The sequence below is a fragment of the Lynx rufus genome, unplaced genomic scaffold, assembly GCF_022079265.1.
Source record: "Lynx rufus isolate CCGP_SWC_20201006 ecotype Redwood Valley unplaced genomic scaffold, mLynRuf1.p SCAF_16, whole genome shotgun sequence".
NCBI lineage: Eukaryota > Metazoa > Chordata > Mammalia > Carnivora > Felidae > Lynx > Lynx rufus.
Window position 1 is genome coordinate 50,975,264 of NW_025814830.1, and position 18,261 is coordinate 50,993,524.

An 18,261-nucleotide genomic window follows, 5' to 3' on the forward strand; every position below is an offset into this window, starting at 1 on the left:
TTAACACTGACAGATCTGCCATTAAACCAACCTACTGGATTTTTTTTGTAATCTAGTTTTTTTTTCTTTTTTATTCCTAGAAATTCTCTTTAGATCTTTTTTAAATCTGCCGTGTCACTTCTGTAGTCCCCTTTTCCCAGGAGTTATCTTAAAATTTGTCTTTCGGTTTTTAAGCATAGTAAGCTTTGTCATTTTGTTGGCTTTCTGATTAGTCCAGTATTTGAAATTTGAAGTCTCTGCAAAGCCGCTTCCTATTGTCTTCTGTTGCCGGTTCTTCTTCATAGTCTGCTTTCTATGTCCTAGTATCTTTGGGTGGTGCTGATCATTTTATTAAAAAGTGTTCATAAGAATAACTTGGTGCTCTAGAATCTTAGAATATCCTAATCTAAAGATTAGATAAAGGTACTTTCTTCCACACAAGTTTTACGTTTGTTTCTTCCAGTTGCCTGTAAACACTACAAATTTGGAATTACTGGAAACCAGATGCAAACCCTGAGGTCTTCCAGACAAGCAAAGAGATTTAAATCTGGGTTCTGGTTCTGGTTGAACTTGGGAGAGGCTCCCCTGCCAGAAGCCACACTTTCTATGGGCCTGGGGTTTTGATTTCTGCCTTTTTCATGCCCTCAAAGCCTTACAGGATAGGTTGGAAATTTCCCAGATTGGTAAATGCCCTCAGAGCAAAATGGTTTCCATGGTTGGTAACCTCTCCAGCTCCCACTTTATCTCAAGCTTTGCCATACTGTCCTGTTGGCTTCTTCTCTTTTCAGAAGATTATTTCATTTCAAAACTGTTTGGTCCAGGAGGTTAGCTGTGTTGCACAAGAATTGGTATAAATAACCGGATCCACCATTACCTGAAACAGGAAGTTGAACAGTGACTCTTAGATCCTGTCTTGAATACGAAGTGCTCACGGTGCCCTGGATCTGAGTGCTCCTGGGTCTTGAACGAGCGGACGTGGGCTGTAGATGAGAAGCCGTTTGAGAGTCACAGAGGGGAAATAGAATTGATGCAGCTGCCCAGTGTCTGCATGGGCGGTGTCAGTCTTGGTTGTATGCTGTAGGGCAGTGGGAACGCGCTCGGGTGCTGAGGGAGCTACAATAGTCATAGTGACTCTCAGATGTGATTAGGCTCCCTCACGAAGGATCCAGTGAATTGTGATCAAGACCTCACACCCACTGCTGTTGTACTTAGAGAAGTTGTCTCCACATACTGTCTCTACAGCTGGGGCATTTATATTCGGCAGGAGGGGGGTGGAGACCAAAGTTTCAACTTCCTTGTGTGTCTCATTTGATTTTTGCAGAGGGATTCTTGTTTGTATTTGGGGGCCAAGATGAAAATAAGCAGACCCTGAGCTCAGGAGAAAAATACGACCCAGATGCAAATACGTGGACTGCATTGCCGCCAATGAATGAGGTAAAAAGCTTTTTCATTTGCTTTGATAGGGTGTCTTTCTTCCCTTTAGCGCTTTTGTTTTGCATTTGCAGAGATGTAAGAGGAGAAGCAGGGAGCCTGCCACACGCCCCCCACCCCCACTATGCTAGTGCCCACCTTCCCGCTCCTCCCTGTGCCTTTCTCCAGCCTACGCACGCTCTTGCTTTGGGACCTTTCCCAGATGCCCTTGCACCTCGCTCCTTGTTTCCCACAGTGTCCGCACAGCACTCTCCAGGAGGCCTTCCGTCGGCCCCTCGGCTCCCACCACACTTCCTGTTTTCTTTCTCTTCGTGAGGCACAGCACCTTCTCACGTGCTGGGCATTTTTCGTGTTCACACGAACTCCTTGGTGGCCGGGGATTTTGTCTGTGTGCTGAAGGCTCTATCTTGAGTGCTGCGACGATGCCGGGCACAGCGGGGACAGCGGGGACGCTGAGGAAGTATTTGCTGGCAAACGAGTGTGAGCTACCTCAGGCCTCTGTCATTCCAGATGGCCTTGGCCTGAGCCTGGCCTCCCCGTGCCTCTCCCAGCCTCAGGCAGCGCTGTTGCTGTGGCTCTTACTTGGCTTTCACACCAACCTGGAAACACTTAAGTAAACACGGATAATTTTATTGACCCAGAAGGTACTATTGTTGTGAGCCACGACGAGTGAGAAACAATGATTCTGCCAGTGAATTTATCACATGGGTGATTCCCTTATTCGGAATCGCTCCGGGATGGGGGTTCTTTGTCTGTTGTGGCAGAAGGGTGAGCTGCCAGCGAAATCACAAATATCTGAGAGAGAAGGCTTTGAGCCTGGAACTCTGGAATATCATGGTATCTGTAATTTGTAATAGCGTGTGGCCACCTGCTTTCAGTCTGGCAGTTGGCCTTCCGTGTGCAGAGACCTTTGCTGTCTTTTCAGCCGCGGCATAATTTTGGAATTGTGGAGATAGATGGAATGCTGTACATTTTAGGAGGAGAAGATGGTGAGAAAGAGCTGATCTCCATGGAGCGCTACGACATTTATTCTAAAACCTGGACAAAGCAACCTGACCTGACCATGGTTAGAAAGGTGAGAACCACGTCTTGGGATTACTCGTTGGGTTTTAAAGTTAACGTTGGCTCGTTTCCCACACACGCCCTTTAGTAGGATCACCAGCATTAGAAGAACGAGTGTCGCGAACTTCTGTCGCTGTCGGTGGCTCGCCTCTGTTACCAGCCGTCCGCCAGGATAGCGTGTGAGTGCTCACCCTGATGGTGGGCCCTGCGGTGTCCACACCCGTGCTTGCCAGATGTGTCCTGAGGGCGCTGTCCTAGGAAGCGAGCGGGTCTTCCAGACCTGTTTTCTCAGTCATTGTTCAGGCCTGAGGAGACGCAGTCTGCAGGCAAGAACCGCCGTTGCATACTGAGTAGGGTGAAGACACGGCCCCCGTTCCCTGGTGTGGGACGGAGGGGCTCTTGGTCACGCCAGACCTTCGGGCAGTCCCGTGGGTATTTACAGCTCAAGTGCTGGGTTCCCACTATCGGTGCCTGCTCACTTCGGAGCGGGAACTAAGTGACATCCATTCACGATGGAATCGAAATCTTGGAATCTTCGAAGAGTGGTGGAAGAATGGAGAGCCTGGAAAGCCCCCTTAATAACTAGGCTTTGGGCGCCCGGTGGTTCAGGTGGCTCAGTCTGTTAAGTGTCCGGCTCTTGATTTCGGCTCAGGTTATGGTCGCGTGGTTTGTGAGATCAAGCCCCGCATCAGGCTCTGCATGGACAGTGCGGAGCCTGCTTGGGATTCTTTCTCTCTCTGCCTCTCCTCTACTTATGTGCTCTCTCTCTCTCTCTCCCTTCCTCTCTCTCTCTCTCTCTCTCTCTCTCTCTCTCTCTCTCAATAAGTAAATAAATAAACTTTAAAAACTTAGGGTGTTTGTATATCTCAGTGTAATAGTATTAGATGGAGTTTAACAAACAATATGTGTGCTTCCTCCTCTTCTCGTTTTTAAAATCCTGTGTTTGTCAGGTTGGAAAACACCATAGTTTGACTATTAAAAATCAGATCCTTGGGGCGCCTGGGTGGCTCAGTTGGTTAAGCGGCCGACTTCGGCTCAGGTCATGATCTCGCGGTCCGTGAGTTCAAGCCCCGCGTCGGGCTCTGTGCTGACAGCTCAGAGCCTGGAGCCTGTTTCGGATTCTGTGTCTCCCTCTCTCTGACCCTCCCCCGTTCATGCTCTGTCTCTGTCTCAAAGATAAATAAACGTTAAAAAAAAAAAAAAAATCAGCTTGTCTTTAAAAAAAAAAAATAAATAAATAAATAAAAATCAGATCCTTTCACAGATACCCTTGGGTGCCCTAACTTGAATAATCAGTCGTGCCTCCCCTCTGTTGCTTTCTCCTTTCAGATTGGCTGCTATGCAGCTATGAAAAAGAAAATCTATGCCATGGGCGGAGGATCATATGGAAAACTCTTCGAATCTGTGGAATGTTACGACCCAAGGACCCAGCAGTGGACTGCTATTTGTCCGCTAAAAGAGAGAAGGTCGGAGAGCGTGGACGTGGACTTTGTAGATCCCCCCTTTCTTCCAAATGAACCTTTGTCTTGACTTGGCATTTGGTTTCTCTAAAAGAAAATGAGGGGCACCTGGGTGGCTCAGTCAGTTAAGCGTCTGATTTCCGCTCAGGTCATGATCTTATGGTTCGTGAGTTTCAGCCCCACGTCAGGCTCTGCGTTGACCGTGCGGAGCCTGCTTCGGATCCTGTCTCCGTCTCTCTCTGCCTCTCCCCTCCCCCACCCACTCTCTCTGTCTCTGTCTCTCTCTCTCAAAAATAAATAGGGGCGCCTGGGTGGCGCAGTCGGTTAAGCGTCCGACTTCAGCCAGGTCACGATCTCGCGGTCCGTGAGTTCGAGCCCCGCGTCGGTCTCTGGGCTGATGGCTCAGAGCCTGGAGCCTGTTTCTGATTCTGTGTCTCCCTCTCTCTCTGCCCCTCCCCCATTCATGCTCTGTCTCTCTCTGTCCCAAAAATAAATAAACGTTGAAAAAAAAAAATAAATAAATAAATAAATAAATAAAGGGGGAGGGGAAGGGAGGGAAGTTACAGAGAGGGAAGGAGGCAAACCATAAGAGACTCTTAAGGCCTGAGAATAAACTAAGGGTAGATGGGGGTTGGGGGAGAGGGGAAAGTGGGTGATGGGCAATGAGGAGGGCACCTGTTGGGATGAGCACTGGGTGTTGTATGGAAACCAATTTGACAATAAATTTCATATTAAATAAATAAATAAATAAATAAATAGATTTTTAAAAAAGTAAATGAAGAATCCATTTCCTAAAAAGGAAGACCCACATATTCATGAAACCCTGTATGTCATGGGGTTACAACAAACATAAGAGGAGTTAGGGAATCAATCCATTTACAACCATGGGTTGTAAATCCAATAGCTGATATGCTCTGTGTGGTCTTTCAGATTTGGAGCTGTGGCCTGTGGAGTTGCCATGGAACTGTATGTTTTTGGGGGAGTCAGAAGTCGTGAAGACATCCAGGGCAGTGAGATGGTCACTTGCAAGTCTGAATTCTACCACGATGAGTTTAAAAGGTAATTATGAGCGGTTTCACGTAACTTCTGCAACTTTTCCTTTACGCTTTCAAAGTCATGTCTTAGATTTGTTTCGTTTGGTTTTCAAGTTACTTTACTGAATTATCTCATCCATTTAGGACATATGCCTGATGCCCACTGGATATTTAGTCTGACTTCAGAAGTATTTCTAACCTAAAACCATTGAAAAGTGTTTCCGAAATCTGTATCAGACCTCGATCCTTGGTTACTTAAAATCATTTTTGGCTATAAAAAAAGCTATACCTTTTAAAGTTTAAACTCATTAACCTAGCATGTATGACCTAGCATGATACGGCCTTTGTCTATCCTCTCTGCTAGTCTCCCACACAGATGCTTTGCTTGAGTCCTGCCGAGCAGCATTTTCCCCCCAAACACGTTATGATCTCAGCTCTGTGCTGTTGTACTATTCCTTTTGCCTAAAATTTCCCTTCCAATATTTATCCAATTAATTGGCCTTTTCCGAGACTGTGCTTGATGGTCTGCTGCCCGGAGAAAGCCTTCTCACACCTCCCGGTCCGACTTAGGTTCCTCAGTCTGTGATGTCGGGACATTCGATTCATGTCTCATGGATTGCATTCGTTAACCCTAAGGTTCTTAGGGGCAAGATTCAGCTCGGCCAGCTCTGGATCTTAGCTTCAGCAGCACACCTTGCCTGTGTCAGCTGCTCAATGGAAGGTTGGTTCTGTGGATGGAAGTGCGGTGTCAGTCTTCAAGCGTCTGATAGGTTGCCATACCTGTCTTGTAGAGTGGGCACCCTCCCACCCGCCCCCTCCCCTTCTCGCCTCTCACACATCTTACTGTGATAGCCACTAAACAGGACTATTCCCTTCAAATCCTAGAGGTCATGGGAAAATTCGTCTTGTTACGGGATTTCAACCGTGTTACCAGAAGGGGGTGCTATCATGCAGTGTTTAATTTCTTACCGTTTTAGATTAGGGCAAACAAGGTGCAGTTTCCAAGACTTTAGAGATAGAAATAAATGTCACCTAACTTTTAACGTATTTTATATTCAGGATATTTGTGTAGCCTTTTTCCCTCCTTCAATTACAGGAATAGATAGTGTTAGGAAAATTTATTAGACAAAGTTTGAGAGCAATTGAGAGAATGTCTGCTGTGGGGTTAAGGTGGGGGTGGGGGGGCAGAATTTCAAAGACTTTCTACGTTTCTCTTGATACATTACTGTGAGGGCTGACTGTCCAAGGTATAAAGTACTGTGTTAATTCCTGCCTGACTGAATCTTGAGACCATCTGCTCAACTTGACTTACAAGCACTGGTCAGTGCGTTTGATTTCTGGTAAAATACTGACACGCACCTTTTTCATGATGACCGAGTTACTATTTAGGCAGCGTGAGCTATAGGATGCCGCTTGTCTGCTGGGGTAATTAAGGCCACTGATGCCTCACTCTTCCCTGTCCCTGTTGGTTTATAGGACTTAAATCTGGCTACACAGTTTCTCAGTCTGTCCTTGATATGCTATAAATCACTAGAACCTTTATATTTCTTCCAGGCTGTTTCATATTTATAGTTGATAAGCTTGAATGTAAGTGTATTACTTGCTTTCAGTTCGTAAGTATTAGACACAAGAGTATGGCTCCTTCCTTGCTACTTAAAAGCACTTCCAAATAAATTCAGGGATTGTTAGTTTCCTTCTATCTAAGCTGTCCAATGTTAGTTTTTTTGTTTTCTAATGTTTATTTACTTATTTTGAGAGAGAGACAGAGAGCATGCATGTACAAGCAGAGGAGGGACACAGAGAGAGGGAGAGAGAGAATCCCAAGCAGGGATTCTGTCACCGTAGAACCCAACACAGGGCTCAAACTCACAAACTGTAAGATCATGACCTGAGGGGAAATCGAGAGTCAGATGCTTAACTGACTGAGCCACCCAGGCACCCCTGTCCATTGTTAGTTTTTAAAGTAAGCTCAAGGCCCCATGTCGGGCTTGAACTCAAGACCCCGAGATCAAGAGTCACATGCTCTACCCACCGAGCCAGCCAGGCGCCCGCCAGTGTTTGGTTTTAAATAATAGAATGAGGAAAGCTGAATTTCTCTTGTCAGTATGACATCTACGATTCTTACTTGTTTAGGTGACACTAGATATATACATAACACTAAGTGCCGTGGATTAACTCGTTCATAACTCATTCGGTCTTCAAAAAGCAACCCTCTGAGTATCGGTGCTCCTTTTCTTCCAATTTTACACCGAAGCACAGAGAGGTTACGTAATGTGCCCGAAGACACACAGGTCTCACAAGTGGTGGGGCTGGAATTTGAACTCAGGCACTCTGGCCGCACAGTCACCTTTCCAGCCACCACACGGTATGGCCTTAAAACACAGGCTTTCCCGTAAATCTCTACAGGAAGAAAGTTACATATAGCAGTAGTTTATTTCTCAACAGAGCAGATGTTTCCAAGTATGTTATATTTGCATACCATGGAAACTGTTGCCAGATGAGCAATCTGTGTGAGATTGGAGAACATTTATTGTTTTTAAGTAATCTTTTGTCTTTCCTGTCTTTGTTCCCTATTTTTAGGTTAAAACTTTCCTGGAAAAATGCCATATCGTATTTTCTGTGTTTCTGACTAAAAACAAAACTGTTTGAAGGAGAGCAAAGAAATTGCCCTAACTCATGCCACGTCGTAGTAGCCACTTCGTGAATCCAGAATGACAGGCATCCCCTACTACTGCGCCCGGTGTCACGGCTCCCTCACTAGTCCTGCCACCCTCCCAGTTATCCACACCCAAAAAAGCTCATCTTCGATTCTGTCTTGTGCTTCACATCTCATCTGTCGCCCAGTCTTGTCCCCTTTTTTTAGACTCTGGCATATTTTCCACATCACCCGCCTTCATTTCTCTGCTCCCGCCCCACTGTGTCCGTGCCGTCCTGTGTGCAGCATCATTAGCCTTCTAACCAGGTTTCCTGTACTTGTTCCCTATTTGTGTTTTTGAAATATGAATCGGACTTTGGTCGTTGCACTCTCCCGCTGGAAATTCGTGGTATTTCCCCACTGCTTACCGAACAGAGATGGTAGTGTGTTCCCCCCTGCTGGGCTTCCCCGCTCTCTGAGGTTAAGAGAAATGCTCAGCCTTTTCCAGTCTCTTCCTTCCGTGTCCTGCACTCCAGCCCCCTTCTTTACGCATCCCGTGTTTGACGGCCTCCCCACGTGCGTTCAGCCCAGATGCCCCCCTTTGGTTTCTATAGACCAGTCATGGTGACTGTTGAAGTCAAGGCCTGTCGGTTTCATGTTTTGATCCCCGAACGTGTAGTTGAGCAGACTTACTTGACAGCCGGTGGAATCCCATGTTGGTTCTCTGACCCGCGGAGTCGGGGGCCATTGTGGTAAGAAGGGCTAAGGGAAGTCCGCTGTAACTTTCCTTCCCTATCACGACGGAAGACCGGAAGCAGTTCTGCCCCCTTGAGCAATTGACAGAAATTGGTTCTGCCATCAAAGACTTGAAAATGCAAGAGTGGGGCTACCTCTCACGTCCCCACTTAATTCGCCTAAAAGGTAGAAAAGGCAGGTGGATTTTGGACAACAGCCGTGTGCTTTCATAAACGTAATCAGATGGTTACACAGATCACAGACTTAGTCCCAGAGGTAGTATCTTTATGCGGATGTTGTGTCCTTATGCAACGCGGTCCCCGGCCTTGGTATGCTGCTGTTGACCTAGCTCCTGCTTTTTCTTCATACCGATATGCAAGGACTCCCAGAAGCAGTTTGCCTGGCAGGGCCAGTGGTACCCCTGCACTGCCTGGCCTCAGAGCCACGTCAGCCCTGCTGTCTGCCCTCTGTTAGTCCGGGGGGATTTTGATCATCTTGGTGTTCCATTAAGACATCCTATCGGTCTGCCCCTTGGCATTATGCTGTTTGAATCTGATGGTTAGGAAGTAGCCTTTGTAAGACACCGGGAGATGAACCGCACTCCTGACCCGATCTGTTTCAGCCGTGGCCCAGTCAAGGGGCAGAAACCACACCAGTCATCTGAACAGGGAAGACGTAATTCACACAATCACTCACTAGTAAGAGGTGGTTAACTGCCAACGGGTAAAAGAGAGCTCTGAGGAGTGCAGAAATAGCTAATTTGGGCAGTGCAGCCACCACTACCTTTAGGGCTGAGGGAAGTACCCTAAGAAGGAGCATGTTGGGAAGAGAGAGGCCTCCCCACCCTGCAAGGGTGCGCCGTGGCCACCGTGTGCAGGGCGCCGGGGAGCTGGGGGCAGAGCTGCTGTGCAGGAAGCGGCCTGCTGGGTGGCAGAGGACCTTGCTGAGGGCAAGCACCTCTGGGCCTCCTGCCTGCAGCCCGAGGGAGGAAGGAAAGAGGCACACCAAGCCCGGGAAAGAAGCCCTTTCCCCTACCTGGCCTCGCGGTCCCTCCGGCGCCCCCTATTGGCAAAGCCTAACACGGAGTTCATCTTTTCAAGGCCCTTCATTTTCTCCACTGTGTTTTGCTCTCATGTACTGTTTCCTTCTTTTGACTTACTTTGGGTTTTGCCCTTCCCTTGCCAGATTCTTCAGGTAGAATTTTAGATTTCTTCCTTTCTTTGCCGAAATCTCCTATCATCTCGGAAGCGTGTTTCCCTTTCTCTCTCGAGCGTAGTTACTCTGGCCACGTTCAAGTCCCCACCTGATAGATCATCCCGGCACCCCGGGCACGTCAGAGTTGGTGTCTGTTTATGGTTTGTTCCCTTGAGAATGGGTCCTCCTTTCTCTGGCTCTTCGTCGGTTGAGTAATTCTGGGCTGCGTCCCAGACATCGTGAATGGTACGTTGTCGGGGCCCCAAGGTCCTTTCTTGTGCTGTCAGAGCATTGCGCTGACAGTTGTAGCAGCCACACACCTGGTGGGATTCCTTGGACGCTGTAACACCTGCTGCACACAGCCGCTCGAGCCCGTCTTCAGTTCCGGAGGCCCACCTCAGGTTCAAGTTCTCACGGTTCTGGGCTCACGGACTCAAGGCTGCCTTTGGCCCACACTACCAGACCACTGGCAGGCTCCCTCCCTGGGGTTGTGTGCTCGACTCTCACCTTCTTTCCCCAAATCTGCCTGCTTTGGCTTAGTCTCCAGAGCCGTCGGGCAGTGGTCTTTGGTCTCTTGCCCGGAGTTTACGGCACCTGCTTTCTCCCAGGGGGATCAGCTTGTTAAGAGCTTCCTTCTCCCTCCTGGAAGCAGAACGTCACTAAAGCTCCCTCTGTCTTTCTCCTCTCCAGTCGATCGCCCGTCCCTCTCCCCTCTTCACTGTCCCTCCTCCCCCGACCTTCCCTCCTGTCCTGCTCTCTCTAAAGCTCACTGCCACAAGCCAGGCTATATTCTGAAGTCTCCTTCACAGGGGACATTGCTCATTCTAAGTTAGCAGAGGACCGTCCTTGCAGCCTCAAGTCCTCATAAGACCGTGTTTGAAAACATTGTAACTAAAGGCATACCACTGCCCTGTCCGTTACAAAAATGACTATCACTCTGGGACGGCCGCTAGGTGCTGGCCGCTGTGCAAAGCACTTTACGCTGGCCACTTGAGCTCATGCCCACAGGTCATTCGATGTCAGTGGGGGTGTTTGGTCTCTGCATGTGACACATGACAGCTAAATTGTCCAAGGTCGACGAGATGCTAGATGGCAGAGAAAGAAAGGCAAAACCGTATGCCTTTTATTCCTGTTTTTTTTTTTTTTTAATTTTTTTTTTCAACGTTTCTTTATTTTTGGGACAGAGAGAGACAGAGCATGAACGGGGGAGGGGCAGAGAGAGAGGGAGACACAGAATCGGAAGCAGGCTCCAGGCTCCGAGCCATCAGCCCAGAGCCTGACGCGGGGCTCGAACTCACGGACCGCGAGATCGTGACCTGGCTGAAGTCGGACGCTCAACCGACTGCGCCACCCAGGCGCCCCTCCTGTTTTTTTTAATGTGTCTTTTTGGGGGGAAAGGGGCAGAGAGAGAGGGAGACAGAGGATCCAAAGCAGCCTCCCTGCTGCCAGCGCCGAGCCTGATGCAAGGCTCCAACCCACGAACTGTGAGATCATGACCTGAGCTGAAGTCGGACGCGTAACCGACTGAGCCACCCAGGTGCCCGTTTTATATCCGTTTTACGGGGCGCCTGGGTGGCGCAGTCGGTTACGCGTCCGACTTCAGCCAGGTCACGATCTCGCGGTCCGTGAGTTCGAGCCCCGCGTCGGGCTCTGGGATGATGGCTCAGAGCCTGGAGCCTGTTTCCGATTCTGTGTCTCCCTCTCTCTCTGCCCCTCCCCCATTCATGCTCTGTCTCTCTCTGTCCCAAAAATAAATAAACGTTGAAAAAAAAAAAATTATATCCGTTTTACAAGCAGCAAGTAAATACATGATGCACTTAAGTTTTTGTATCAGTTTTATTTCATCTGAAGCCTCCGCATTATATGAAATAGATCACCTAGGATTATTTGTCTGAAACCCAGGAACTCTGAGTCATTGATCCGCTTTGGACCAAATTTGCTAGATCATCTACATAGACCGATTGCCTCAGCTTTGTTTAATTATTCCAGGGAGGAATAATGTGAGATTCTCAACTCTACAAAATTATGCCAAAATATTGTTGTGTTCTGATGTGCTTTTCAGTAAATAATCTAGTCACAGATGTTCAGTCAGCAGTGCCGGTTACCCTCGTGCGGATACACATGGCCCCGTCATGGATTCGCCTGGAGGGGTCGTGTGCCTCCCCACTGGCCTTGATCCTGGATGTAGGGTGCAGCTGGAGACAAGGCCTGGGGACACTCACTGGCTTCATTTGATTCAGAACCTGGGAAGAATTGAAATGTCAGGGCTTCAATATTGATGTTTATCCCTGAAGACATAAGATGTGAATAAGCCAGTTACTGTAGTTGGACGTTTTCAGACACTTTCTTTCAAAGGCCTGTTCAGGTCCCCATTTTGACTTTTCAGGGAGAGCTCTTGGATGTTTCCGTTTCCCTGTTTCCCTGAGACATTTTGGGAGCAGGGACCAAACCATTCCTAGTCCCAGCAAACTGCTGGGTACCAGTCACCATTCAGATGTAAGATGAATCAAATGCTGCACGAAGGGCTTAAGACTCTGGCAGCCTTACATTAGCCTTGCTTTGCAGTGGTTATGTGATCTCGGAAGGTCCGTGCTTCTTAGAATTCCAAATACGGAAGCTGCTGCTTTGTATCAATCTGGGAAGAGTTCTTTGAAAGGAAAGTGCTGTTCTTAGAGAAACAGTTTCACATTTGTATTTAACACGGAGATGCGCTGGATCTCAGCCGCCGCCGTCTTCCCGGACACTCGATAGCACAGAGTTGGAGATCCAGGAATAACGTCCATACGCCCTGCGCTCCAATAACGAGTGTAGGCCTGGACATGGTAGTTCTTAAGGGCTTAGATACAATCCCGGGGTCTGATGAGGTCTGCTACACCCGCAGCTATGTCTTTAGCTCTTAAAGGGAAATTGTTTGGTCCAATTACTTTAAGTGAACGCCATTATATAGCAGAATCTATGGTTGGTGGTGGTGGTGGTCAAACCGACCAACAAACAAAAAAAAACGCTTTTATTTTGGAATAGTTTTACACTGATAGGAAAGTTGCAAAAATAGAGTCTGCATTAAGCCATGCACCCAGCTTCTCCTCATGTTAACATCTTACGTAACCATAGTACAGATATCAAAATCAGGATATTTATGTTGGTACAGTACTGTTAAGTAAATACAGTCTTCATTCGAATTTCACCAGCTCATCCACTAATCTCTTTTCCCTTTGCTCTGGGATCCCATGCGGGATCCGACAACATACTCAGGTGTGTTTCTTTAGTCTTTTTTCATCTGCGATGTTTCCTTGGTCTTTCCCTGCCTTTGATGACCATGGTATTCTTGAAGATAATTGGTCCGTGTTTTTATAGGATGTCTTTTAATTTGGGTGTGTCTGAGGATTTCTCATGATTAAGCTGAGGTTTGGTTACGCATTTTTGGCTGGGACACCGCGCAACTCTGTGAGTTATCGTTTTTTATTTTGTTACTCAACCGTTCCAGCTTTGGCCACTGGGAACGCCTTCCTGTCAGCTCTGTGTCCTTCGGACACACCCCGTCCTTTAAGCGCTTCCTGTCAGGCGCACAAGGCACTCCAGGCTCATCTTGTGTTTTCTGTCTCGCCTGGGGAATCAGCCATATCTTTTTAGAGGCCTGGGTCCTTTTAGTGGCTATTAAATTGATTTTCAACAGAAGGGCCAAGACAGTTTAGTGGGGAAAGAAACGTCTCTTCAGCAAATGGGACCAGAGCAATTAGAGGTCTGCACGGAAGGAAAGTGAACATCTACCTAATTCCGTTCCGAAAATTCAACTTGAAATGTGTCGTAAGACGTGAGTGTAAAAGCTGAAACTGTGAAGTCTCCAGAAGAAAGCATAAGAGGAAAACCTCTGCAGCCTTGGAATAGGCAGGGATTTCCTAGAAGGACATAGAAAGCGTGACCTTTAAGAAAGAAAGAAAGAAAGAAAGAAAGAAAGAAAGAAAGAAAGAAAGAAAGAAAGAAAGAAAGAAAAAGAAAGAAAGAGAATAAATTGTGATTCATCAAAATTAAAAACTCTTCTTCAAAAGTCTCCATTAAGAACATGAAAAGATAATCTACAAGCCGGGGAAAATATTCACGATCTGCGTATCTAACAAAGGACTTGTATCCCCAAAACACAAAGAATCTTACGATTCAAGAAGAAAATAGAAAACCCAGTTTCAAGGATGAGCAAATCTTTGAGCAGACATTTCACAAAAGAAGACTGATAAAATGGCCAGTGAGCACACACAGAGACACCCAGCATCCTTCTTTTCCGGGAAGCCCGCAAGCCCACGCCACGAACGTGGCCGAAATCAGAAAGACTGACATTCCCGAGAGCTGGCAGTAATCCCCGGCGATAGGAGGCCTCAGGTGTTGCTCATTGGGACGGAGAATGGCACAACACTTTGGAAGACAGTGCGGCATTTCCTTACCCGGTGGAATACAGCTTTAGCTGTATAACCAGTTCTGTGACATAACATCCGCAAAGAAGATTTACACTCCAGTGTCCAAAAGCCCTTTATTCACAGGAGCCGAACGCCGGAAAGCACCCAAAGGAACATGGGCGAGGGAACGCATAAACAAATTCTGGTACATCCACACAATGGAAAACCACTTAAAATTGTAAGAAACAGAGTATGGATATAAGCCACAGGGTACTGAGTCTCGGGAACGTTTTGCTGAGCAAAAGAAGCAGATTGAAAAGTGCGTACGCTTTGTGTTTCAAAGCGGGTGCCGTTCTAGAACGGACAAAATGAGGTATCGTCCATAGTGACAGGAAGGAAATGGGGAAGCAGGTTGAGCTGAACTGGTGCGGGGCCTTGTCCTCTGGACGGGTCACCCACCTTTGTCGTCTTCCTAGACCTCATCCTCTTGACTTCCTTCGTTTTGTCTATCTGTTCGTTTTCAGGTGGATCTACCTTAACGACCAGAATTTATGCATCCCCGCCAGTTCTTCTTTTGTTTATGGAGCTGTCCCCATAGGAGCCAGCATTTATGTTATCGGAGATCTCGATACAGGTAAGCACGTTACGGCGGTTTCGCTGGAGTGGTTTCTGGCGATTCCAAGACGTGTTGTTGTATCACCTGTGCTGCTTCTCGTGGTTCAGGTACCAATTACGACTACGTGCGTGAGTTTAAGAGAAGCACAGGGACGTGGCACCATACCAAACCGCTCCTCCCGTCCGACCTCCGCCGCACCGGCTGTGCAGCCTTACGTATTGCAAATTGCAAGCTTTTCCGCCTGCAGCTCCAGCAAGGCCTATTCCGTATCCGTGTTCATTCACCCTGAAGAGGCGGCAGAGCGGAGGCAGAGCTCCTGACCCAGCGCACCGTAACATGGCTTTCTGCGAGGGGACCAGAGGTGGCAGCGTATCTCCGGTGGTTTTACTGTAACGCTTAGAAGCCCGCGCTTCAGCTCCTCTCGGGGAGAACCCGTAACTGTCGAAAAAGCTCCCTTGGAGGAATCCGTTCCTCCAGGTAGATGTGTCTGCAGACAAACGGAGTAACTATCCGGTAGAGGCAAAGGGAAGTGGGAATCGGGGTCATGTAAAATATCGAAGTTAGCGTACTAAGGTGCATTCTCCCGGAAGGGGACTCCTTTCCGAGCGACTGCTGTGTTCCAGTACCTGGCTTTGGGAAACAACAGAAATCCGTACATGCAAATCAACATATCCAAACACACCGAGACTGCGTTCCTGCTGCACTTGGAAGGAAATATCATGCCTAACCCTGCCCGACAGATTCAGGTTTGTGCCTAAGATGTTAGATTGGGCCAGGTAGTCTCCACTTACCACTAGTACTGTGTCCTAAGAATCTTTTTTAAACTATATTATCATGAATTGAAACTAAGATAAAATTTCTCTCTCATGACGTTCTATCTTAGTAATCTAAAGGCTCGATAAATTAATGAGTCAGGTTGCAGCCTCGTGCGAGTTTAAAGGCAGTTGCTAGCTTCTGTGTTGACTTAGATAACGTCATGCCATAATTTCTGGGGTAGTTCTCTCGGAGCTGTGAAGGGTCTCGTGCCGTGCCGTTCGTTCTTCTTGTTCAATTAACCAGAACCATTTTGTAAACACGAGGAGATTAGCAGAGTAAGGGATGTTACAGAAGAAAGACCCGAGTCAGACAAGTGACCAAGGTCTGCTATGGCTACAAAAGCTGTCCAGACAAAATATATAGGGATCAAAAAAACTTTAATCTGTCTGAAAGCACACAGAGTCTCGTTTACTACTGTTTCGGATTGAAAACCTGTCTTAGAGCGCGAACCTGCATTAAGAATCTAGTCTTTGTAGCAGAATTTTCTCGATGCCGTTCACTAGCAAGAGTTTTAGACAAATTACGTTATAAGTAAAGTTTGGCTGGTAGAATAAAACTACCTCAACTTAATTTCATTCTGTTCATAGTAGAGCGAATTCATCTCTGCTTCTCCACTCTCCCACCTTCCCTTGTCTCCCCATGCCGCCGCACTTCCCACCACGGGGAGAAAAATCTGTCATTAGTAGCACTTACCTTGTAAGATACTTTGTTTTCCATTCAAATTATGCCACCTTAGTGTGAGATCAGGGACTTCCAAGTGCTTGATTACGTCATAATTTGAATTTTATGTAATATCAGGTTTCTAATCAATTTAATACAGAGCTCTTCAATTTTAATTGTTTTCTACAGTTTCCACCGCCCTCAGTAAATGGCTGTAAGAAGCAGTATTTTGTCTTAATGATTAATAAATGTATAAATGTATCCTTTGCTTATACATTTGAGAATAGGAGTTTCTTCTAGAAACTTCCTAGATGGAATGCTTATACGCTGTTAACATGCATAGGAAACCTCGCTTGTGTTTCCCCAACCGTGAACAGAAAAAAGGGTAACCTCCTATCTGCAGTTTTTTTTTCTTACACCTGTTAGGAGTCAGTACGATGCTGTAAACGTTGCTGAAGGAAGGCTTGTCAGGGTGGGGGGGGGGCGGTTTCTAAAGAATGTTGTGTGTGGAGAAGATACTGCTGAAAGAAGGCGTGAGGTGTCTATCTTCTGTATCAGAGGCCCTGGGCCAGATTTGCCACACATTCACGTAACACAGTCGAATTCGATACGTAAAGCAAAGCCGGCCTTTTTCCTCTGAATTGTGTGCCAGTCAGCTGTCGTCCGCACACCGTCCCAGTGATACCTGGGATATCTTCTCATCAAAGCAAGCTACGCGGCCACTGCAAAGAAAGCAGACTTTCTTTTTTTACAGCTAGAACTCGTTTTTTAGAGGAAACAAATTGCTGAAGAAATGAATTTTCTTTGGTAAAATCTCTTGAACAGAACAGAACCTTGGCCTTCAGAAGTTGCATCTGACATACATTAAAGCAGTAACTGATGTCCTGTGAAAGCCAAGGCAGGCTTTCTCTTAATTCTTAATTCTCTTAATAAGCCATTCTCTTAATTTCTGAAGTTTATAATTCTTCCCAGTGCACACCAGGCCTCTCCAAGGAGACAATTCATCGTTTAGGAGTGAATGGGTTATTGCAATATTATTGCAATATTATCAGTGCCTGCATGACTTAGTCAATTCATTTTATAAAAACAGTTCTTTTTTAGTTTTTTATTCAGTTCATTGACACGGTAGCTGCAGAAATTAGATAATGTTTTTTAAAATAAATTTGCCACATAATACGGGATGCAATAACCAACAAGAACTGCTAAGTGCCAAACTGTTATTTTCCTATATATAAATATAAAAATATTCTGCTGAAGGGTAGGAATATATTTAATTTTATTAGGCTCCAAAATTAATCGTGACTTTTTTGTAAATGACAGTTACTTCAGTATTGTGAAATAAATTTTAAGTCATTTCATGCAGATTTGTTTTAACATTCCACTTATGCCTTGAAAGATCTTTTTCTTGATAAATTTTTAATACTTTTTCCGTAAGGCACTTTTACCAGGCATAGGTTGGGATAGGCAGTTGAGGATAGATGTTAAAATTTTAAATAAATATCATTGGGGGAAGTGCAATTCATTTTCATTATCCCACCAACAGAAGGAAACTTGTTTCGGGGTTAGAGTCAGTGAATATTTAAAGGATCTCTCGTAGGCTACAGTCTAAAGTAGGCTTGTTTGTTTGTTTGTTTGTTTAACACATCCAAATATAGATTTTTCAAAGATATAAGTGTTTAATTTAAAATGAAGTGCTGTTTTGGGGGTTTGTTTTTTGTTTTTCATTTTGTGTGTGTGTGTGAGTGTGTGTTAGTGCTTCTATCCTGTGAGAGGGAAAAGTGTGAGGGACAGAATGTGTGTGTGTGTGTGTGTGTGTGTGTGTGTGTGTGTGTGTGTGTGTGTTATGTGACTCGGTAAGTCTGTTTATACATGTTTACTTTTGAAATTGTAGTTCCAAACTACATATATTACTGTCTCCTGGTGCTTCCGATAAATCCTTGAGCCTGTGGCCCTTCAGTTTATACTACTATGTTCAACTCACGTTGGGTGTAAATATTCATAGAGTCGTAGTCTGTATAGTAAGTTTTACCTGGTGTTCGCATTCCTTCAGTGGGACTAAAACAGTGCTTACCAACTAGTATAGTCGATATAGCTATAAAGATTTGGCCTTGGAAATCTTTGAACTCATTGTTCCTTTCATTTGTTCTTTATTTCATTGCTTTGAGGAGTTGATAGGTAACAGTAGGCTGTTTTCAAACCGCAGCAACCAGAAAAGAATATTTGGGCGATGATGGATGGTGTATTCCCTGTGCTA

At 46.1% G+C, this 18,261-nt stretch overlaps 1 protein-coding gene across 1 annotated transcript in view; it reads left to right on the forward strand.

Moving 5' to 3' along the window:
• The window catches only part of GAN (gigaxonin), a 52,066-nt gene extending 37,010 nt beyond the window's left edge, over positions 1-15,056 (forward strand). The window contains exons 6-11 of the mRNA XM_047078820.1: positions 1,301-1,413; positions 2,336-2,485; positions 3,802-3,938; positions 4,863-4,991; positions 14,440-14,549; positions 14,639-15,056. Coding sequence (XP_046934776.1) covers positions 1,301-1,413; positions 2,336-2,485; positions 3,802-3,938; positions 4,863-4,991; positions 14,440-14,549; positions 14,639-14,820 — 821 coding nt within the window. The 3' untranslated portion in view covers positions 14,821-15,056. The remainder of the gene's footprint in view (positions 1-1,300; positions 1,414-2,335; positions 2,486-3,801; positions 3,939-4,862; positions 4,992-14,439; positions 14,550-14,638) is intronic.
• Positions 15,057-18,261: the final 3,205 nt, after the last annotated feature.